Source organism: Tachysurus vachellii, chromosome 16 (assembly GCF_030014155.1).
Source record: "Tachysurus vachellii isolate PV-2020 chromosome 16, HZAU_Pvac_v1, whole genome shotgun sequence".
In the NCBI taxonomy this organism is placed as follows: Eukaryota; Metazoa; Chordata; class Actinopteri; order Siluriformes; family Bagridae; genus Tachysurus; species Tachysurus vachellii.
The window spans coordinates 12913308-12938182 of record NC_083475.1 but is presented as its reverse complement, the minus strand read 5'-3'; the positions used below and the strand labels follow the sequence as shown (position 1 = coordinate 12938182).

Here is a 24875-nt window from a genome sequence, read left to right as displayed (position 1 = left end):
GCCTGATTGCTATGATTTAGCTGTCAAACCTGTAGGGAAATCCAGTAGCAGTTTTGAGTGCCTCAAAGTATTTATCTTGGTGAATCAGACAACATGATCCTTTGGAGATGACTGGGATATGATTTCTGTAGTAAGAGCTTGAGGTTGTAAGGCCTCTGAGTTATAATCTTGTAACACTGCAGCACATTATTGACAGATAATGTAAGTATTACATGAATTTGGATAAAACATGAATAGAAGGAAAGTAAACCCACAACACAGAGAAATATAGACATTTACTAATTATTTAATTTCCCTTCTCTCTCTCTCTCTCTCTCTCTCTCTCTCTCTCTCTCTCTCTCTCTCTCTCTCTCTCTCTCTCTCTCTCTCTTTCTCTCTCTTTCACTCTCTCATACAAACAGCATGGAGAGGAGAGACTTACATGGAAGGATAGGTTCCCAGGCTATTTCATTAATGTTTCCTCCATTCTACTAATGGTGAGTAGTGCTACTTGAGAAACACCTTTGATAAATTCAATTAATAAACTTTACTTCATATATGATTTTTTTTCTCTTCTCTTCTGCTCCAGTTTGGTGTAACTTTTGCTGCTGTCTTTGCGGTGATTATGTACCGCATCACTGTCTCTGCCACATTGGCCATGAATCCTGACCCCCAAATCAAAGCAAGCGTGCGAGTGACCGTCACAGCCACAGCTGTCATCATCAACCTAGTTGTGATCCTCATCCTGGACGAGATCTATGGTTCCGTGGCTGCCTGGCTCACTGAGCTGGGTGAGATTTGCTGTACACATTTGCTCTGAGTTGCATGCCCCAATAAAAATAATGCTTGTTGTCAATACATAAGACACACTACTAGAAATTGTTGTAGAAAGTTTTATTAATTAAGGAGACCTTTTGATTTTAAATGTGTCATGAGCATATAAATAATTAATGCCCTTTCCTCTTAAGTATTGGTACCTCCTCCTCTACTCTCTGCGTCTCACAATTTTTAAAAATCTAGTCTTGTCTTCTATGTCATTTCTGAATGCTGGAATTATGAGTTAATTCTGCCAACAACACTGCAGTCCAGACAGTGACCTCCACCGTAGATAAAAATGTAGTGAGAGATGTAACTTGAGAGATGTAATTCTAATCCCAATAGCTTTTAAAAATGATAATTTCTGATGTATCTACAGAGATTCCAAAGACAGAGACTGGCTTTGAGGAGCGTCTGATTATGAAGGCCTTCCTACTAAAGTTTATGAATGCTTATGCCCCCATTTTTTATGTAGCCTTCTTCAAAGGAAGGTAAGTAGACATGTCTACCCTAAAGCTCTATCTTTTGGCTGTGGTTTGGTTGTTACTGTTGATTATAATTATAAAACGTAAGTAAAAACGTAATACTGGTATGGAGTGATAGCTCTAATGCAGAAGCTTGAATTTAAGACAATTGAAGTCGGACAATTGGCAGAATCTTACAAAAGGCAAGAAAAGGCTACAAGTTTTAGACCCTTTGAATGAGGCTTTGGTTGCAAAAACTGAACCTAAATCTAAACCAATATTATAAGAATTGTTCTCATTAAAGTAGGAACCCCAATGTAATTCAACTTAACTACAAACCAAATATGGCTTAAGATATCTAATCACTGTTTTTTGTTTGTTTGTATATTTTTCTCACTACCAACAGGTTTGCAGGCAGGCCTGGTGATTACGTTTATGTTTTCAATCAGTATCGGATGGAAGAGGTAAATTTAGATATGTGTATGATTAGTGAATGCGAGATTATGTACCTATTATTATTATACCTGTCACTCTGCTGCCACTCTTATAACTGTCACTGGTAAATCAGTTATCATAATTAGTTTGCTAGAAAGGCCCTGCTGTTCATTCTCTGTCTCTTTCTCTTTCAGTGTGCCCCTGGTGGTTGTCTTATTGAGTTATGTATTCAGCTCAGCATCATCATGTTGGGAAAACAGCTCATTCAGAACAATATCTTTGAAATTGGCGTCCCGTAAGTGCTCAGAATTTTCCCAGCTGCGTCTACCTTTGTAAAACATGCTCGGTCGTGCCCTTGCCCTCAATAACCTGAAACAGACTATATCTTCTACTTAGATAAAGAATTTTACACATTTGACATATTATTAAAGCTTTCCAGGTTTTTTTAAATATTTGAAATCTCTTGAATAGTGCAGAATTTTGCTTTGAAGCTATATTCTCTCTCTCTTTCACTTCCTTAATCATACACACATTCCAATGTCACTTTTCAGGATATAAAGGCATTTTGCATGCAAGTAATATGTAAATATGGTAGAAAAAGTGGGATATCCTCATTTATCCTATATTCTGAGCTTTTATTGAAACAATTATTAAAAGAATTGTATTTGTTTTGTTGGTTAGTATTTTATTACTTCAATATATATGTTTTAATGTTTTTGTATTTTTTTGATTCATTATTTTTTTCATGTTCCTTCATATCCTTCATACTACTATTTTTTTCTATAAAAGCTTCAGAATACTTGGACAGAAAGGATAATAAACTAGGACACAATTTCCCCATAGCAGCAAATGGACTTGAAGTCATGCATGCCCATTTACTGAAAATCCCTGTTAAGCCTATTTTCCCTCATCGTCCTTCGAAAGAGCACGTACACGTCTCTTCATCCTTGCCACGGTTTTTCTCCCTCATTCATTTGAATAGTGCACAAACCCCTCTGAAAACATACATGTGTATAGTGTGACTGACTGTTCACACTACTGTTGTATCCTGTCTGTATTTGTTTTCTTAAACATACATGCTTCGTTTGCTTCAAGGTGTTTGTACTGCTCTCGAATTTTTTTCACTTATTTTAATTAATGTGATCTGCTAGCTTTCAGGACAGTCCACAACTCTTGTTCTTTGTTTGGTTTACAGTAATTGCTAGTGCCTCTTGGGTTTTGTTTTCCCATGGCTCAGTTTACATCTGTCTTGGCGTGTGGCTGCAAAACGGCTGTTTATGGTAACAGGCTCACTTCATGCACCTACAACAGTGGATACATCAATCATTCATTGGCAATGACACTGCTGCATGCCTTTTGTTTGTGTGTTTCTCTGTCTGTGAAAGAGGACAGACAGTTACCGCAGACTGTATGGACATGTACAAACACAGCATAAAAACAACTGTAGGTTGTGAACTATACAGTATTCATTCCAGTTTTGAATCTATCGGTTTTTCTCTTAGGTGTTTTTTAAGCTTCTGTTTAACACTGGAAGGACATCAGTGAAGTGGTGTGCAGAAAGCATTTGGAAGTCACTTTGGTTGAATTTTGGAATATTGAAAGAAAAAACAGATGATTAAAATTTTGGCTGATAATATATTATCTTTAAGAAAACCTATATATAAATACATTTTTCTTTCCTTAGTGTTTGCCTACAAAGCTTACATCAGATAAGAGACTTTGCCCATGTGAAGGGTTTTGCAGAAAAACTTAATCTCAAAGTAGATTTTATAGTATAATGCATCAGAGCCATCATAAGACACTGATTCACTGCTTTCTAGTTTAGTTTTCACATTTGTGCTATTTAGATTTTTCCATGCTTTTATTAAAGTAGTTTGTTCAAGAATAGAAATGACAAGAGTGGAGTCCTTGGAAAGACTGGTAGAAGAAAATGAGGGTGACTTTTAACTGATTCTCCTGTTCTGCTCTATAAATACTCAACTTCGTTACTGGAGGAAGGACAGGGCTGAAGTGCCTGGTGCAAACGCTCTGTGATGGAGGCCAGAGGGGACAGGAGGACTCAATATCCCACAATTCCCTCTACACCCAGGCCTGACCTACATTGTAGTTCTGATCTCCCTACAGATTGCTCTACTCTCTGTCTTTCCAAATTATATTATACAAATTGTATGAGTGCGTACTGTAATATTCAGGACCAGTGTTCATTACAGAGCATGTTGATGCATCCGAGGCTGCCTGCGTGTGTGTGGGGTGTGCGTGCTTTTTTTCGTGCAGCTCGACAGCTGGTAAATGGGAGCTTTAGCATGGCAGGAGGAAGGCACTTCTGATACAGGGGCATTAAAAAGTAATGTTCTGGAAAAGGGCTGTATTTTGGGGGTATAAATAATGCATCTACTGCATTTAGCAGATTTTATTGGAGACATTAATAGGCAGAGATATGGACCACATGGCCCATTTCATTGTCTATATTTGGCTTTCAGAGGCAGCAGGAGACACACGCACTCCTTCTCTCTTTTCTTTTTTACTGTACCCTTATTCTCTCTCCATGACAACTTGCCAAATATTAGGGATGGCTTTCTACATTTACATTTACGTTTATGGCATTTGGCAGACACCCTTATCGTGAGCCACTTAAGTGACAGACCTAGCTCAGTGAAGTTAAATGAAGATCACAGTTATTATTATTGTGACTGTAATCGGCACTGGTTATTTACAGTATCTTTATATTTATTATTTCTTTATCTCTTTAGTGCTCAAAATATTTGTATATATTTGGATTTAAATATGAAGTGGGTGTGATCTAGATCACTGTATTATTTAATTTATTTCTAATGTTATTTACTCATTTTATTTTATGCATACTCTACCACGCTTCCCCAACTTAATTTTTTTTCAAATCCTGAACTTCCTGAATGAATTCCTTAACTTCAGCTACTTTCTTTGAGTTTGGTTTTCAACCAGAATCTTACGTGACTGAGTAAGGTAAGGGAATTTTGAAACAACAACATCTTTCCCGAATCATGTAACTGTTTACGGGCCAGTTTGTTCAGAAATATGGTCAAAATATGGTTTTATTTTGGATCTAAGGTTCTGTTAGTTGTGCTCCTGGAGCAAACCCCTCATGATATGAGATGTTGTTCTTTTGGCTGCTCCCTGTTCAGGGTCACCACAGTGGATAACATGGTCTGTACGATAGATTTGGTTCAGTTTTTACACCAGATACCCTTCCCTGATGCAACCTTCCCATTTTATATAGGCACTGAGAACTCTTCAATGGCTGGGTTTGCTCCCTGCCTGAGAATCGAACCCGAGCCGTGGCAATGAGAGTGCAGAATCCTGCGGCTGGTCCACCAGGAGGCTTACATCACATTTGAGATAATTTATTTTAAAAAAGTTAACGTGTCTTAAACGATAAATTTCAAATAAGGGAATTTGGCGTACATTTGTATCAAATAAATTTTTGTGTAATTTATTTAAACATAAATTCTTACAAGTGATAACATCTTTTAGTAATTGTGTACAAGTTTGTCTGCCTATGCTGGTCATGATCTTCTGGAATTATCAGTTGTGTGACAGGAAAATAAGAAACAGTTGAAAGTCATGAGAACGTTCTTGGTTTTAAGTCAGCTGGCCTGATTTTTTTTCATTCATTTATTTAAACACCATCTGGAAAACTTCCTCTGGTGGTTCTTGGATTAAGAGTGGATTTGGAATTATTTGGGTCTTTCAATCTTCCCATTTTTGACTTTCTTAAACACGTAAAAAGTTGTCCCGTCTATGCATGGGAACTTTTTTAATGAGTAAAATGGCACGACACAGCATGCTGAGATAAAAGGCAGGCTTCCTGGAACATTATTGGGTTGAAATTGGTCCCATTTGCTTAGGTTGTTTAACTTTTACTACAGAGTAAAGTTTATGAGTAAAAAAAGAGGAGCTCTGCAAACACATATGTCCATGTCATTCATGTCCATGTCACAGAACCATCAATGCCATTTATAGCCTAAAAGTTGGTAAATATCTTTTCTAAATGTAACATATTTAATGTTAGTTGCTCTAACACAACACTACTGCATCAGTCTCTTGAGTGCTTGGCTGCGTGATTGCAGCTGAGAAACAGATATATTGCACACAGCTTTCATTCATTCATATTAAAAAGGACCAAATAAGCCCCATGGTATTTATTTATACACATTTCTGTAAAGTAGATTTCTGTAGATTATGCATTGGTTAATATTATATAATATATGTCATTTTTTTCCTGTTTATTTATGCAGGAAGCTGAAGAAGCTGTTTCGGTCCCTGAAGGAAAAGACACGCACTCCTGAAGTACACGTGGAACAGACCAGTCGTACTCTGCGTCAGTGGCACCTGGACTATGACCTGGAGCCGTTTGTAGGCCTCACGCCTGAATACATGGAGATGAGTGAGTGACCTTCTGTCAGTCAAAGTGTTAGGAATAAAAGAAAGAAATACAAAGAATACACATTAAACACCTTTGACAGTGGTGTAATGTAACAAAGTACTAATACCTTGTTACGGTACTTGAACTCCACTTGCTTTTCCTAAATAAAATGTATAGGTTTACTCCAATACAGTACATTTCCCTGAAGCATATTTGTTATTTACTGCAAATGAAGAACACCGACTGCAAGCAAACAGGTTTTACGAATCAGTGATCTGGCGTTTGCAGTTTAGATCATTGGTTAAACTTCTTTGTACATGTGCAAGCAAGTGTTTGCACAAACACAGTTGATTTAATTTTTCAATCAAACCCTGTCATATCATACTAGCAAGTGACTCAGTTCCATTTGATGGTGAGGTGGATTTCATGATGGAAACAGAAATAGCGGTGGCACCTGATACTCCTATGGCCAACGACAGAAGATGAACACCTGTGGCCATATTTGCATGAAATGTTTTCTTATGTTGGAATGAAACATCTTTGTACCAGATGAAGTACCTCTTATGCTTACCCAAAGGTAAATTTTGGTCAAAACTCTTGCAATTATGCAAATATCTAAATGGTGTGACTTGAGCAGTCAAAGATGTTCAGCATCAGTTCAGTCTATTTACTTTCTATTAAACAGAGAATTTTTTAAGTAATATTTTTATATATTTTTTGCTTTTCTATTTTGCTTTTGTTTGTACTAAGAACATTAAATATAAAAAAATACTTTTCATACTTAAATACTAAATGGTGACTATAACAAAGTCATTTTCTGGTAAATGACTTTCAAGTGTTGCTTTCAGGTACTTTATCCACCTTTGCCCTTTCATGTCCTGGGTTGACATTTACTGATGGTCCTCTCCATAGAGTTTGTTGGAGTTTGGAGTTTGTTTGCAGGCTTGGTTAGTGCATGCAATTCCTGCATTTTTCTTTTGGTCAGGTTAACAAACAGTTTTCCATTAGTGAGTGTATTGTGTATAAATACATGACTGAATCATTACTAATGCCATTGGTCATGAACATGTGTGTGTTCATCAATAGCCATATTTTATACTATCATCATTATTTTGCTAAATAGCTTAATAGTTGATCTGCAGAGGAGAATTTGATGAAAGTTTATTACAGAGGATATTTAAAAATGTTTTTTTCTATTAGAGATGTTTGCCATACATTGCTTTGATGAATAGTTTGAACCCAGGCTTCCTGACTCTAGTGCTAGAGACATTCTATTCTTTACATTTTCAAGTGTGTCCCCTCTAACATACCAGATCCTGCTCATGGAGAGTGGGTTAAACCGTGATGTGTTGGGCAGATGTTTTCTAGTGAATAAAGTACATTTTGATGTTGTTGGGGAGCAAGTGTGGGGTCCCTGTAGCAAAGCAAGACTTAATCAGTGCCGGGTGATATGAATGTGTAATTGCTATAGTTACATTACACATTTTAGTATATACAGTAGTACATGTGTTCATGTGAATGGGTGGTTTTAACTCCTGTAGGTACTGTAAGAGTTAGTCACATACACAGTAAAGCTTACATTCCAAAGAAAAGGTCATGCTGATTAACAGTGCATTGCACTGGATGCTATGCTGTTTAACACATTCATTTATTTGTCTTCAGTAATTGCTTTGTAAGGGTCAGGGTTGCTGTTTTTTAAATGACATCTTTGTTTTTATTAATTACTATTAATAAAAATGAAGTCAATCAGATCATGTTGACAGTGTTACAGGGATGCACACAAGCTCCAGTTCTATCAGCAGTCACCAGTGCACGTCTAAAGGCATCTGGTTTCAGGATACTGCAAGTGTGTGCATGTTCATTGACCTAGCAATTAACCTGTCTAGTATTTGTCAGTCTGCAGACAACTATGGATTTTCATGGTGGCTAAATCTAGATTTTCTCCCTGACTTATGACACATGTGGCTTCTGAGCTTTTGGTCATTGCTGTTCCCAGTGCATGCTTTCTTTTGTATGGAAATGCAGACATGTCATACATAAATGAGTTGTTTATCTGCTATGGAAGATAAACAACCTTTTGAAAAACCATCTGTCTAAACAGAGATTTGCCCAACAGAGTGGATGTCTATGACCTGGAACATCTCAACATTATAAGGGTTATGTAAAACATGTGTTAACCTCAGTACTATCTGTACAGATTTCACCATGGGTCTCCTGAATTCCAAGATATAACACAATTAGCCTCATTCCTTGAAGAGGTGTAGGAGCTGTGGTCATCTGTAAAGCTCCTTCCTTTTTCTCCTGAGCACTGTTTACAGTTCAACAGTAAACAGGCTTCCTCATGACAGTGTTGGAAGCTTTTTAACTGGTCTTATGCACTCTGAAATGGGGTGATGTAGAACGCTAGTTACATATGTGGAGTTGCTGTATGACCCCTGTATAACCTTCAGGTCATTTGAAACATATGAGGTTGTTGGTAAATGTTTTTTTATGATAGTGAAATTTGTTGGAAATACTATGTTGTACATCAGTATGTTGCTGAAAAAGCCAAGCATGCATGTCCTCTAGGGTTCAGCATCTGTATTGTTATTTAAACTGAAATGGATTTTGCTTAATATAATAATTAATCTCAATTAGTGAAATGCATCCGACATTTTTTAATCCCTACTTCTTAAAATATTATGAAATTGAATATTATTATATTAAGAAATTAGCTATTAGTCAGTTACTAAGCACTTGCGCCTTAGTACACAGTCTGTACTGAGGCTATACATTTGCCGCTCACTAAGAGTGTGTGTCATTCTAAGGTAAGATTATGAGCATGATATGGACTCACATGCAAGCTATTGCCATGAGGCAAGTTTCAATATTTACATAGGAGTTTAAGCTTGTAAATTTATATGATTGTCTCTCTTTTCATGTAGATTAAGATCAATGCACATCCATGCACAAATCCATATAAGGCTTCACCAACCATCACAAGACCATAAGTGACTTAGTGTAAGGTCAGAAATTCTTATAGTAAGGTTACATTCTTCAGATGTTTTTGAGCTTTTAAACAAGACAAGGCACAGTAATTTGTGTTAATACTGTCATTAGCATTGATAATTCCTGCTTTAACAGCAGATTGCTGACAGACTCACCTCTGACTACCAGCCTACTTCCAGTTGTTTACTTATTAACACACCCTGCATTTTTACTGTTTTTAAAAAGCACTACGCAATATGCACACATGTCTGATCATGAGGTAGTACAACTGGAACAAGAGAGAAATTTGTAAAGCTGTCTGTTTGTCAGAACCACTTTAGTGAAGCCACTGAAGCAAATTTCCCTGAGGTTTTTTCCCGAAGATCTTGAAGATATTTAGGACAAAATAATTTTTTAAGATAAAAATCAGCGCTTCAGTAATATACAACAGAGGTCATGGTTTTTCATAATTTTCATGTCTAAGGCCTTCAGACCTTAGAAAGTTAGGCCATGAAAGGTAAATGAAAGGTTAGGCCATGTTTATTAGTCTTCAACATGGCACTGAGTGCACAACATTCAGGTACATGCATGATAATAATGAACTCAAGACCATTTGTTTTTTTGTTGTTTATTCTTCTCTGTCCACAGTCATCCAGTTTGGTTTTGTCTCCCTCTTTGTGGCATCTTTTCCACTGGCTCCTCTTTTTGCTCTGTTGAACAACATCATTGAGATCCGACTGGATGCAAAGAAGTTTGTCACTGAGCTACGTAGACCAGATGCTGTGAGAGCACAAGATATCGGTACTAGACTACACCTATATATACATATACATATATCATATGTACTGAGGATTATGCACATTTGTGACAGCTCTTGTAATCTAACAAAAATTAATTCTTGTTTTAGGAATCTGGTACAATATACTGAACGGCTTGGGCAAGTTTTCAGTTCTCATCAATGTAAGTGGGTCCATTTCTCAGTTACAGTCTGCCTGTGCAGGTTTCTTACTTCATGTGGTTTTTCCCAATAATGGTCTATGATTGTAAATGAGGTAACTAGACAAAAGACTTCAAATAAAACATTTTTGTACATGATGGAGTTGAAGGAGATTTTACCCTTCCATTCTGGTAATTCCATTCTGGTACAGTCTGTATACAACACAGTCTGTATTGTTCCTACGGTTCATGTATTGAGTGAGTGGTCCACTTAGGACATACCTTTTACCTAATTTAGCCTTTTAAAAAGCATACATTTTCTTGTGTAAATTATTGTACACTGTTGTAGGGAAATTGGCTAGTTTGAGGACTTCTATGAGGACTTTTCACGTCTTCTCTGAGGACTTGACACAGTTCTGTGCTTTTTTTTTTTCTAGTGACACACTAATGCCTTAAAATGCCTCGTACATGTTCCCTTTACAGGCTTTTGTCATCGCCTTTACATCAGACTTCATCCCACGACTGGTTTATCAGTACATGTACAGTGCGAATGGCACCATGCATGGCTTCATAGACCACACACTGTCATACTTCAATGTCAGTGATTTTCAAAAAGGCACTGCACCTAATGGCCCCACTCTCATAGTCTGCCGGTGAGCCCACACCACTGTTTACATTACAAATACACATTACATACACATGATTTAACACTTTCATTAAGGTGTCTTAATATTACCTAGACGTATGATGGAGAAATTGTAACCAAATAAGAAATATGTATGCAAAACGAATGCATGCAAGCTTGGTGAATTTAACTGGACAATCAAATCATTCATTTTACTGGGAGTTTGATTTATAGTTTGCAGTGTAAATGAGCATTTTATCAACATTTTATTTCTGAAACAAAAAGCATGTTATAGTATCATGTCAATGTTGAGCGGTCTTATAGTCTAGTATATGTTGTGCCACTCATCCGAGGGCCTTCATCAGTTCTTGAAAACTGAAGGCTGAGAATTGAGAAATGATAAAGCCCCTCGGACGAGTAGTGCCATTTCCATGATACATTCCAAATTAATCTGAATGGTTTAAAGACCATGTCATAGTTTGTCTTAATTTAACCAAATTTTACCTGCAGCCCTACACTACACATTATGTCCCATCAAAGACTAAGAGCACTTTATCTTGTACATTTACATTTACAGCATTTGGCAGACGCCCTTATCCAGAGCGACGTACATAAGTGCTTAAATCTCTAACACTGAATACATTAATGCTGGCTCACTAAGTTACATACTTAAGATACCATGAGTTTAAAACATTTGTTCAAAGTTACAATGAAAAAGTGTCAAAGGTGTTTTTTTCTTTTTGTTTGTTTGTTTTTTTTGTTTTTTTGTTTTTTTTAAATGCAAAAGATAAGGAAAGAAGTGCTAGTTGAAGTGTTTCCTGAATAAGTAGGTCTTCAACCGCCGCTTGAAAATAGCCAGTGACTCAGCTGTCCGGACCTCTAGGGGAAGTTCATTCCACCACCTTGGTGCCACTTTAGTCAGCTCAGTGAATCAGCCTTCTCTAGCTCTTTGCTTCATTCAGACATGGATTGGTAAAATACAGATGGGAGGGAAAAGATGACTTTTAGTCTGCTTTTAGCATGGTGCATCTTTGTCTTAATGGCGTAAATGCTGTTCAGACATTTCTAGGGCTTTAAATCTTTAACTGCATATCTAAACACTGACCACATGCATCTTCAGGCCAGCAGGTCTTTTCAGACCTCTTATAACGATGGAATAAACCAAAGTATCTTTAAGATGCTGCATAATTCAAGTCAGTCTTTTATAACACGAGAATTGTACGAAACTAATATAATAGTGCCACTCGTGTCTTGTTTCAGTTAATACTTTGAGTAGCAATATAATTGTACATTTGGTGAAGTCACCTCTCTTTCTGTCTCTGTAACTGGTCTAGCAAGAAAGGATTTCCTTAAGCACTGTTCACACAGGGCTAAAATTACAATGTAATAATAAAAAAATTCAATTCCCAGTTAGGAAATTAAATTGTCACATTCACAATTAAATAGAAGGCTTTTTCTATCACCACATTTATAGTGTAAATTCCACTTAGCCTTTTTAGCCATCCACTTGGCACATATAACCTAAAGCTGTTCTTTGCAGGTATACAATCACTGGCTGTGTGCACATTTTTGGTTGTCAGATTGTTGTCAGCTCGTCAGTTATATCGAAGAGTTTAGAATCCTAGCAAACTGCTACACCTAATACTCATGCCAGAACAACACCCGCTATTATGTCAGTGTAAATGCTACACTCATAACAGTGGTCCTCTCATTTAATTGATCCTAAAGAGGTTTTAATGTCCAAACACTAATTTGTTCCAGCAGTTGTTACTTGATGATTCCATGTACTGTATGTATCAATGCATAGTAAATAGGGAGTAGTGTCAGGTATTTTGACTAGAGCCCCAGTTCAGCTAAAGAGGAGAATTGCATGATCCTGCCAACATCAGGCTTCACTGTGGGTATGGTGTTCTTTGGGTTATAAGCTGCTTTTGCAACAAACATGATTTAGAATTAGGCCAAAAAAAGCTCTACCTTGGTCTAAGACCATAAAACATTTTGCCCCGTGGTATTGTTGGATTTTGTTGAGCTTGGACGTGTTTTACCTTTCATCTAGCTACCTTACCTCATAGCTCAGACATGTAAAGAATGCAAGAGACAGTTGTCACATGCAGAGAGCAATCAGTTCTTGTCAGATATTCCTGCAGCACCTTGGCAGTCTCTTGGCAGTCTCTCTGATAAATTTCTGCCTTGTCCTTTTGTACTGTTCTTGTTGATGTCACTAACATGCTCTATTTTCTCCGACTGTTGATAAATACCTTCATGTCATTCTATGGAATATCCAATGTATTTGGAAATTAGTTTCTACCCCTCTTCTGATGATACCTTTAAACAGTGAAGTTCCTTCAACAATAAAGATGTCAAGAAAACCAATAGAATCAGTCTTTATTTGGGGTTAATCAAAATGACTTTACTGATGACATCTGTATGATAATTACTTTTAAGCGTGGGTTTGAATATGATTTGTTCATTCTGAGCACATGCCCCATTACAAAGGGTGTGCACACTCGTGCAACCAGTTTATTGTCACGTTTCCCTTTTTCCACATTTAATGTTACTTTGCAACTAAGAATAAAGTAAAAAATCAACAGAGAAAAAGGACAAAGACCTGATTTCACTTGGTTTCATTTTTTTACATCACAAAAACCTACAATTTTTCAGGGATGTGTAGCATTTAATTATGCGCTGTATATGTATTTTCCTGGTGTAGCTACTTTAGTATCAGTAGTTAAGAAAAATCTACTTTTACATGTTTAAAGTAGATATATGTCCATTAAATAAACACGGGGGGGCACGGTGGCTTAGTGGTTAGCACGTTCGCCTCACACCTCCAGGGTCGGGGTTCGATTCCCGCCTCCACCTTGTGTGTGTGGAGTTTGCATGTTCTCCCCGTGCCTCTGGGGTTTCCTCCGGGTACTCCGGTTTCCCCCGGTCCAAAGACATGCATGGTAGGTTGATTGGCATCTCTGGAAAAATTGTCCCTAGTGTGTGATTGCGTGAGTGAATGAGTGTGTGTGTGCCCTGCGATGGGTTGGCACTCCGTCCAGGGTGTATTCTGCCTTGATGCCCAATGAGGTAGTTGCCCGAGGTAGTTCGGATAAGCGGTAGAAAATGAATGAATGAATGAATAAATAAACACAGGAACTTCACTGAATGTCACAGCTTTCATAACTCAACCAACAAAAAAATGTTAGGGAACCAGTAGATTATAGTCAGTTTAATATAATGCTATGCAAACAGAAAACCTAATAATACTTTATAAGGAATTCTTTCACTTTGCTGAAATATCAGTACTCTAGGATCTTATAATAACATTCTGACTCGAGTGGAATCTGATAACTTTAGCCGATAAAACAAACACTTTGGTCTATATCTACTTTATTATGGGTAGAGAAAAACAGAAAGCTCTTGAAATGTTTTTCTGCCCTCTACACTTGGATCTGAAAACCCTTGGAGAAAAACAAACTGTGCAGCAACTGTAGAAACTGAAATGGTGATGAGAGTTTGCACAGCCACTGTTTTCTTGCCTCATTGGCTGTTTAAAGTCTAATTTAAGTCATAGATTCATTCATTAAGCTTTATTCTCTCATAAAATGTAGTATGCTAAAAAGAGCACACGTAGCACATGTACTCATGTTTTATGGCTACATAGCAGAACATCTCTTGGAGGAAGACACACATGTTTAACTGTGATTTTGTTGTTATTTTGTTAGGTATAAGGATTACAGGGAACCCCCCTGGTCTTCACAGCCCTACCAATTCTCCAAACAGTATTGGTCAATCCTAGCAGCTCGACTGGGATTCGTAATACTATTCCAGGTAGACAACTTTTCTCCCCAATCCTTGTGAACCAGCTGTAGTGATGAGTATTCTCTGGTTCTATATTGTATATCTTTATGATGTATATATTTTTTATCAATCCACAGGCATTGCACTATGTGCTGTTTTATGCTGCTGTGATTAACATTACCACATCACAAAAGCAATGAATAAACTATTACATATTATGCTGTCATGTTTCCCCACACATAAAAAATATCATGTTTTACTATCAAAATTTCACTGCTATATTTCAATGCTATAAAATGATTCTCTAATTTAGTTGCAGGTGAGAACATGCCACCTAGTTCTCCTAAAAAAAATAAATAATGAATAAATGTAGCAGGTGTTGTGCTAAAACTCCATGTGTCCTATATGAGAAAGACAGAAATTTTTTTTTTTTTTTTTTTTTAATGTATCAGTCCAAAAAACACTAGAATAAACTTTAGATTTTACATAATTGAGTGTTTTGATTTTGAAATGCCAGCACTTACTACCTTTTATCTTTCGCAGCACTTAGCAGTAACAAAATACAACGTATTTAAGAATATTTCATTTTTTTGTGTCAGCATTGGCATATTATTGGGGAAAAAAGATATAATGTTAATTTCTGACTGTAGGTTTTCCATGGGAAAATAATCCATGTTTAATGGATTGATATAAGAAAAAGACAGAAGTCAGATTAGATTACTTCGTAGTACAATTTTAATTAGGTCATTAGGAAGCAGTAACAGAATACATTTTTTCAATGTAACCTTTCAACCATGTTAGTAATCACTGACTGTAATGGATAACATTGGCAACGGGAAGGAATTGTAATATAATGCCATGATGTCTTGTCGGGTTAAAGAAGCACATATAGTGATACTCTTAAGAGATACTTTGTCTGCATCCTTAAGCAGTGTACCTATTGTGTCCTGCCCCACCTCATTTTGACCACCTTCACCCTTCTTTCTTGCTCATTACATTGTGTCTTGATTTGTACACTTGTGTTTTCCAGAACCTGGTAATGTTCTTAGGTCTGCTCGTGGCCTGGGTGATCCCGGATGTGCCCAAGAACATCAGCGAGCAGATTAAGAGGGAAAAGACCTTGCTTGTAGATGTCTTCATGAAGGAGGAGAAGGAGAAGCTTCAGCTCATCCATAGCCTTTTCTCAAAAGAATCAGGCTCATTGCTGCTGCAGGAGACAAGGAAGCAGGTGCAGACAGTCTGTGAGCCCCAGGCTCCCTTGCCCAACCTCACCCAGGCTGAGGATTCCACCATTGCTTCCCGCCCACGTACTCGTGCACGCGCTGCCAGCTTTAGCCAATTTACCCGCCAGGCCTCCATGTCACCCCAAAATGATGGGGGCTCACAGACAGCAGTGTGAACAGGGAAAGCAAGAGTCGGCAAAAGGGGTTAGCCGGCCATGAGATCTTCAGCGTGCCCATACTCAGGATGGAGGACTAGCAGTTGACAGAGGGTACGGCTAAGCTTTCCACTGAGTTCTTGAGGTGATTTAGAACCCTCTATACAGCGGTTCTTACTGGATCTAATGCAAGAGAGGTCATTATATATCTATCTCTGTACTGTATGTCTGAGCATATGTCCACAGGCGGCGTGTTTTGATTGCTTTTAAAGCTGTGATGTATCCAAACAGTCCGCAGAGGCGATCTCATCCTGGCCTCTATTCCAAGGCTTCATAGGCCCGCTAGCCATACTGTAGGACCTCATCCCATGCACAGCACAACTAGTTGAGAGCATGGACACTGGAATGGAAGACCAAGAATCTCATCCATGGGGCCTCTTGCACATTTTCCCCCATCTGTTCTTAAGCTAAGAGGAAGATATTTTTGACAGGAGTCAAAAGCTAACATTCACATCTGGTCCATGCTTACTGAACAATTTGTGAAACTGCACAAACCCAAGCTGCTTTGCAAATTTTATCAAATGTAGCGTATCACAGCAAATAATTATTCCCTTTCATTTTCTCAGGTAATACCATCACTGTAGGCTTTATTTGTTTATCTGAATAATGTTGCATTTCTTTGTTTATTAGACACCTTGAAACTTGTTTGTTAATAAGGGATAAGGAACATGAACTACATTATTGCACATATTGTATTGTACAAAAAACAATACATAAAACTTGGTGGGTGTCAAACTTGTTACAGAACTCTTTCTTTTAAGATGGACGGCTTCACAAATAAAATTGTTTAATTTTTTCATAATTAAGCTAAATGATAAGGCATTCTCTGAGGTACGTGTTAGCAGGTAAGGTTTTTTGTGCTTAGGGTCAACTAATAAGCCATTTCACTTTTACAACTTATTATTTATGAGTATTGTTTTCTTTTGCTTTTTTTTTTTAAATCAACTTCGGTTTGTCTCACTTGGAAAAGACCAGTCAATAGTGATTATGCACTGAGAAGTCAGATTCATGAGCCAAGATAGTGTCAACCATTGAAAGGCCATTCTATATTAAAGTTTAATTATTTATCGAAGCTCTTCTAAGATATTACACAGCATATGAAATTTCCTTTTGATACAATATTCAAAGCATGCAGTGTAGCACTTCCTCTGTGTTTATGACTATCATAAAGTTTTCTGCTTTTTGGTTAAACCTATAATTCTTCCTCAAGGTTGACCATCATTGGGCAAGGGGCAGATTAGCACATAGTAGGAGGCTGGGAAAGGAAACGCAACATCTGGCTGTCACATGCACTTTTCCTCAAATGACTCATTCTAGGTTGGCAGTGCACTATGTTCTGTTCCTTTATGGCAATGCACAGTGCCTGTGTGATTGTATTACTGAGTGCAGAATTATAACGCCAGGTGCCCATAGTAGGGCAAGACATCATTTTCTGCATTCATAAATTCATTTAAAATTTAAGCTAAATTAATTTTTAAATCACTTCACACAAAGACCTATGTATTTGAGTTCTATTCTATGACTGTTATACAGTAGATTCAAATTTCAATACACCAGTATAGTGGTTGAAGAAACAATCCAATTAAATCCAACATGTATTAATTTTGTACACTTTTATACTAGTTATCTGTGCTATCTAAGCTTATAGTAGCAGTATGTTTGCACGAAAGTAATTATTGTATGGAACATACAACATATAATAGGCTCATATCATACCTGTGGCATTTACGTACCATACCTTCCTGCTAAAAGCCCTGGACTCGTCTCAAGTATATTTTGTTGATGACGCATTTAATCTTTCTGCAAACTCGTGATTATATGAGAATGTGATTTGGTGAAAGGACCGGCTTCACCCTATAATTATAATCTTTTCTCTCTGATAACGGCAGTCTGGTGAGTGAATAATTTAATAAAGCTCCAGTCAATGTATCATTTGGCTGGCAAATGACTTAGACGTCAAGACGGGTGTTGTCTGGGTGTAGATGTACTGTGCAGCTAAGCAGAAACATGATAGATTAATGTTTCATTAATAAATAAATGAAGCCTTTAGATGACCTTGGCCAGTCTAGCTTCTTGTATAACCATAAAAATGAATTCTTCCAAAGATATGATGTAAAGTGTTTTTCTAAAAAAATTTACATTGGCAAAAATGTAAAGTTGTAGCTGTTGGGAGGAGATTAGTGACAGTGCTCTGCCTCTAGCATTTCTTAAACAGGGCTTGACAAGGTGAAGCGAAAGTCAGGAAAATCAAAGAGCATTATTTTGTCACTGTAGCTTTTATTTTTGCCACATATACATTACAACACTGTGAAATTATTTCTTTACATATACCAGCTTTGGAGGTTGGGGTCACTTATGATACAGCACCCCTAGAGCCAAAAAAATTAAGGGCCATTGTGAGGGGCCCAACAGTGGCAGCTTGGTAATGCTGGGGCTTGAATCCCAACCTTCTGAAGAGCAACCCACACCACTTGCCCTACCACTGAATATATCTATGAAAACATTCTGTATATGAACATGCAATTGTGTGCTTGTGTGTATGTGTGTTTGTTTTTTATGATACACATTTTATTACTGCTCTCTTCCTGAATGTGAATGTATAAGTTTTTATACCTCAGAGCTAGAGGCATTTTACAAGCCTACAGCGTAAGGTATACATGTGGACTTTCACAGCGCCGGCACAAAGGGGCAACAATTGTATCCCTTTCCCAGAATTTCCTCTAGGGCAACTCCTCTTTAACTGAAGATGGTTCATTCTTAAGTTTCACATGGTTTCAAGTGTTGCAGACATCTTAGAATTCTTCCATTTTGTGTGTGTACATTTCCCAACTCCTCCATTTTGTATGTGTGGGCACATATTCATAGGTAAGCCCTGCCCATAGCACGTTCTCTAGTTATGTCCACAAGTCTGATTTGTACATTACTTTCATCCTTTGCTAGCTATCCATCTATCAGGAAGCATTTTTCATACACTGGATGGATGATATGGAGTGCTTGTGCAATATTAAAAAAGAAGAAGAGCAGATGGATCATGTGAGGTGGTTTGCGTGATAAAGTAACCTATGCAGGTAGACAAGTACAGCTTGCCAATTATGTTATAATCCTTTTTCCAGCAACACAGCAACAGTAGGCTGTTAGCTACACGCTGATTCAAAATTATTTCATACATGATTTTATATTATTCTAGCATTTTACAAGGCATTAGACTATTTTTATATAGTTGATAAAATAGAATAGAGTAGAATATGGAATAGAATAGAATATCGGCAACATTGTTTAATATGAATTTAGGTGCTCTCTTGCATGTATCACAGAAAAAGAAAGAAAGAGAGAGACACTTGAGTATGGTATTTTCCTGCCCTCAGGGGCCAGACATGCTGCAACATGACTCCCGAGAATCTCCTTTATTTAATGCTAGACCTGCAGTGTTGGGGCCCTCTTTCTGTCTTTCTTTCTTTCTTTTTTCTTTCTTTCACACTAGACATGCATATCAGTCTAAGGTTCCTTTAGTAGACACAAATTTAAATAAACATTTTTGCACGATCAACTTCACACTTAAGCCCACGGCATCATGGGGAAATATGATCAGCTGATACTCTACTAGATGTCACGTGAGAATTCAGCTCTCGATTATCTTAGCAATTTATTGTCACACAACTACTCTCACAATGCAAGCAGCCCTGGTCTATACTATTATTAGTTTTAACAAAAGCATTTACACATTTTAAATTTTCTTTTAGCTACAATGCAAAAATGTCATGATAGCACAATATACAACCTCAGTATTTAACATGCCACTCAAAACTAGTCTTCCAGTGTTCTTTACATTCATATCATAATATTAGTTGTTTTTTTGTTAGTTTTTTTTCTGAGGCTTATAGGTTAATTAACATATAATAACCTTTGTTACAGTCTCATAAGAATATGGGTGAGTTTTTCACTGGGTGTACCAGGTTCCAAGCCCAACTCCTGCATCAACACTCTCTTCTGAAAGTCCTGTAAAGGGGACGTTACATGTTAACTAGTGAATAAAGTGAATAGTGCTATAAAAAGCACCCAGCAGTCAATTACCAATTGTGGTGTTGTTCAGCATTTTAAAATGCTTGGTCTATTCTAATTTCTGAAACAATTTAGTTACTTTTGTGTTTTAGCATGCTGTCTTAATTGTTCTGGATAGTAATATCTGTACATTGGTTTAGCTCCAGTGCAAATAATCTTTCACTCATATATATATATATATATATATATATATATATATATATATATATATATATATATATATATATATATAAAAGCACAGTAAGACTTTCTTTTTATTCTTTAAAAAAAATCATTTATTTATATTTTTTACTTATTATTTGTAATTTAATGGTATTTGATGCATGCTTAAGTTGTTTTTTCATAGGCCATAAAACTGCCATGTGTAATTTCTGTTTTGATTGAGGGCACTGTTTACTTTTAGATGTTGTTTAAGTCAGCATAAGAATTTATTTGTGACCACATGAGCAATGCTACTTTTTTGTGGTTAGTGTTTGTCTAAATCAGTGGCTTGGCACATGTTGTATGTAACATCTGGTATAGTTGGGTCAGCCTTTCCCTGACTCCCACATCTGTGTGGTTAATCAATTTATTGTGTGTGTGAGTGTGTGTGATCAAGGGGATACCTCACCCTGAATTCACGCAGCCTGTGCAATCTGCCTTGGAGAGACTCACGCTCAGATGCTAGGCCTGCCACATGACTTTTCCATTGCTCCTCCTTCTCCTTCAGAGGACATACACAACCCTGTCACACATTACAGTCCCACACTCCAAGATAATATGGCAAGCACATGAGAAATACCCAGTTCATAAAATGATCTCACCAAGCTTTGTATAAGCATGTTGCAAATATGAGACTTACATCAGTTTCACTTGTTGCCTTGACAAACAAGATGGTTTATGCATTAGTAAGCTTTGGCATCTTTGTATGAGTGATAGCTGCTCCCAAGCCTTTGGGCTACCCCTGAATGCTAAAGAGTACCTAATTCTGAAAAATCACTTCCTGTGTGGCTCAGAGACAGGCCTTACTGTTCGTGTTAGCGTGATTTAGGTGATTCAGAGTGATGGGCTGGGTGTGTAACCTCTATTGTTCCATGCTTAAAATATCTCTTATGTGGACTATCCTATTTCCGCTGTGGTAAGTGTATAGCTCCTGGAGGAACAGAGCTATGCATATAGAACCAGTACACTTTTTAGCATATGGAATACATCAAGACATGGCGCCTCTGTTGATTCTGAGTTTTTAAAGCAAATTTCAGCATCTCATTCTTCTCAGTAGATTCACACCCAGGTCTCTGGGGAGAAGGGGGGGAGTATGGGGATATGAGGGGATTTTGTTTGAGGGAAGGAATGGGGGTCTGTAAAATGTATTTATTTGGATGGGCAATGGCAGTGATGGATCGTATTAGGATGGAGTAGAGTACACATTAGAATGTGCAACTGGTTTCTGACATCCATTTGTAATTTTAGGCGCAAATCAAACCTGCTTAACTTGAAATGTGAATAATAGAAGAAGTGCTAAGTTATGTCATGTGATTGGAAATAGTGTCTCACACCTACAAATGAAAACAAGAGTAGAAGGGTATAGCACAGGTTTCACATAAGTGCTGACCAAAAGGAAACAACAACAACAAGCTGTCCTTTGGTGACCTCACACAATCCCATTAGACCGTCACTGTGCTGGCAGACAACAGCGTGCAGCTGGAAAGCGTCTTTCCTTATACACAGATACACATACCATCTCTTCTGAGTCTACTCTCAAGCGTCTTGCTTATTATACAACTCAGCCTTGAGTTTCTGCCAACTAACTCACCATACCCTCACACCATCTGCTGTGTATGGGAAGGGTTGTGTGGTTATATTGTAGCACTTTTCTCTAATTCTCCTCAAAATGATTTGTTTTGCTAAGTTGAGGTCTTTGCATATGCAACTGTATTACACCAATAAAGTAATCAAGCGCAATTAGGTTTGCAAGTTAGTCTGCTGAGGAAGGCTTGTTTCGCTTGGCAAGACAACAGTGTAAGTTATCAGACGTGGATATAAATAGAGGTATCTCAGCAGACAAATATAGCTTTGATGGCCACGCTGGCGCCCAGAGCATCATACCCTCCTCTGCTTCTCCAGCCCACGATTCCTTTCCTGCTCCTTCTGCTCTCGGTCTAACCTCTGGCTGATCTTCAGGACCCACCACACACACATTTAGCAGGCCATATTAATAAAAATCAGAGTCATGGTCAAAAAGTTAGTGAAAATGTTTTTGGGACTGAATGTAGAGGAATATTTACCCTTTCCTCTTGTTTCTGCTGCCACCCGCTCTCACAAAACATGCTCTCCTTTGGAGTCTTGTCTGGAGTCTTGTCTTGTTCCTGGTTGTTTAGGAAAGCATAGTCCTCTTCTCTGCATATGTCTCTCATACACTGTGAAAAGAACAGCCTGTCATAGCTTCATATTATTAGCTCATAACAATCAAAATCTATAAAAAAAATAAAATAAAGGACTATAAGCAGGTTTAATTCTTTCAGAGCTGTATATTTACAGGTTAAACTACCAGAATTATTATAAAGCTTATGTTTGGTGGCTTAGGATATACCTCTACATGATGACATTTTGATAGTTTCTATTTTATGTAGTTTTGGAAACAATAGGCTTTTCCTGGACTAGAATGAAAGTTTTTGTATTCTAAATTCTGATGATTCCATTTCAGTTCTACTGAAACACTTCACACACACACTTCTACATTTACAATCTAATCTGCAAATGGAAAAATATTGCTACCACATTTTAAAGAAGTATAAGTGCACAATAGAAAATTCACAGCACTATATGATATCACTGCAAGTATTGGCATCATCTACAACAGTCTCATCTGAGGTAAAATTCACTAATGGCATTTTAACACATGCAGCAGATTCACCTCTTCACTCTTCCAACCTCCCACTAACATCAAAGCTGAAATAATGACTTATTACTTTAGTAAGTTCTATTCTGTTTACTTAGTTTCGTTTTATTAATGTCTGTATTGAGGAAACTCTGTGTGCAGAGATCTGAGCAGAGTGTGTAAGCATTCTTCTGTACTGTATGTTGATGAGGGTGTACTGTATGTACAGTGTTTAGAAAGTGTCCTCAATACAAACAACATCAATCAAATACATTTAGGTAAAATATATTTATGTTACCTTAAAAAAGAGATGGCAAATTTGGCAAAAATTCTATTTCAATTAATGTTTTTCCATTTTTGTTTGTTTTCCAGAATTTGGTCACAGCAATGTAGTCTGACAGTATCGCCGTGTGCGTAATTAAGAGTCTGAAAATTATGCCACTTACCTTAGACATAGGAATTGCTGCAAACCTCTTCGTGTGAGCCATTCTTCAGAAAATGTGGAGTAAAAGTAAAACTTGTAAAGAAAACTTCCTTTACATATTTTAATTATTCTGTCTCAGTTTAAAGTCTCAGCTTAAATTTAAGTTCTGGTTACATTAAGCATGTAAAACACTCAGCAAACATGCTTTAGAATTGAATACACGAGTAATCCATTCCAGTGTAATTTTCAATTCCTTTAAATTACAGTTCAATTCCATCCTGCATACACAGTGACATGCTAGATAAGGTAAGTAAAGAAAGAAAATAGATAAGCTATTTTTTTAGGAATTATAAAGAGGCATAAGACTCAACACAAAATATAACCAACTACTGTATATAAAATATACACAAAGTATAAAGTCTTGATAGCATTGCATATCAGTCTATCAGCTCACTCACCTTAGAAAGAGGTATCCTGATTATGAGTGCTTGTGAGATCTCCTCTAGGTATCCTGCTGAACTTATGTGGAGGTTAACCTATTTCAATCAGTAATATGTACCCTGACGAAACTGAGCAGACATTACAGCTATTTCAGCACAGGCATGCTAGAACTGCCACTAGTATGCTAATAAAATCCAACATTTCATCAATCTTAATTAATTGTTTCTGTCACAGTTTTCTGTACTCTATGTACAGAATGTGTTGTTTTGCACTGATACAAATCCACACTCTCTATCTAAATACCTGTGACTATGTCATAAACCATTTAAATAATATATATTGAATAATATTTGGTAAGTCTTTAAGAAGTACTTACTTACTTCTGTAAGACCCAAAAAATCTTCTAAAGGAACATCTTTATACATGTACTTAAATATTCTTAAATAAACCCTGTATGTCTGAGGTTTAAATTGCCTCAAAAGCAAAGAAATTTTAATGTTTTAAATGTTTCTGGTGGTCCATAAAGGACGTTTATTGGAATCTGTTGTTTCTAAAAGTTCCTAATAACTTATATCCTATTAACGTATTTATTTCTTATTTCACTCTGATGGAAATCTGTAATGACAACATGTTTGATGACAATTTATCTCAATCCAATTCCCTTAGAGATTTTTGGGCAGTGATAACTGTAAGTTTAATTTTGGCCAAACTATTGATTTAAGAACTGTTACAAATAAACTGCAAGGTTATTACAACCCTTATTTGTGTTACAGAGATGTTTTCTCCCTGCAAGCTTTGCTGCACGGTTTGCTGTATTTCTTTCTGTAATTCCTATATTTCTTTCTGGTTTCAGGAATATCCTGCAGAGCATGTTTAGCTAAAATCTATTATCCCAACCGGAAGACCAACCTGCTATGCTTCCTTTTATTCTTTTTTTTTTACTTTAGTATTTATTCACATGGATTGGCCTTTTTGGCTCATGACCTGAATGTGGTAACCCAAAATAATTTGTAATCCACTGTGGGAAAGTCATCCTCTATTTTGTGGTATCGAAAAAGTCACAAGCTCCACATGGTTGTGTGATTTACTGAATTCGCTCCCATCACATGATCATTGTACTTGTTTGTATTCCTCAGCAAATATAGATCAGATCACATGTCATAAAAACAACTTTATTCATAGAAGGTATTTGTGGAAACGGGTTAATTGGCATTGCATTTAAGTGGTTGGCCTTTTTTTCTCA

The 24875-nt window shown here is 37.0% G+C and overlaps 2 protein-coding genes across 3 annotated transcripts in view; one reads left to right on the top strand and one right to left on the bottom strand.

Moving 5' to 3' along the window:
* ano2b (anoctamin 2b) overlaps nt 1–16440 on the top strand; it is a 34980-nt gene extending 18540 nt beyond the window's left edge. For both annotated transcript variants that reach the window (XM_060889286.1, XM_060889287.1), the window contains 11 exons: nt 402–476; nt 569–770; nt 1175–1286; nt 1666–1723; nt 1889–1989; nt 5969–6117; nt 9712–9864; nt 9971–10023; nt 10483–10652; nt 14338–14443; nt 15444–16440. In XM_060889286.1, coding sequence (XP_060745269.1) covers nt 402–476; nt 569–770; nt 1175–1286; nt 1666–1723; nt 1889–1989; nt 5969–6117; nt 9712–9864; nt 9971–10023; nt 10483–10652; nt 14338–14443; nt 15444–15812 — 1548 coding nt within the window. In that variant the 3' untranslated portion in view covers nt 15813–16440. The remainder of the gene's footprint in view (nt 1–401; nt 477–568; nt 771–1174; nt 1287–1665; nt 1724–1888; nt 1990–5968; nt 6118–9711; nt 9865–9970; nt 10024–10482; nt 10653–14337; nt 14444–15443) is intronic.
* A 3317-nt stretch (nt 16441–19757) lies between these two features.
* On the bottom strand, nt 19758–23255 carry LOC132858763 (trichohyalin). The gene is made up of 5 exons (XM_060889222.1): nt 23214–23255; nt 22175–22306; nt 21996–22064; nt 20521–20613; nt 19758–19847 (listed from the first exon to the last, which is right to left on the bottom strand). Exons 1-5 carry the CDS (start codon nt 23253–23255, stop codon nt 19758–19760), a joined length of 426 nt encoding a protein of 141 aa, XP_060745205.1.
* Between the last annotated feature and the right edge of the window lie 1620 nt (nt 23256–24875).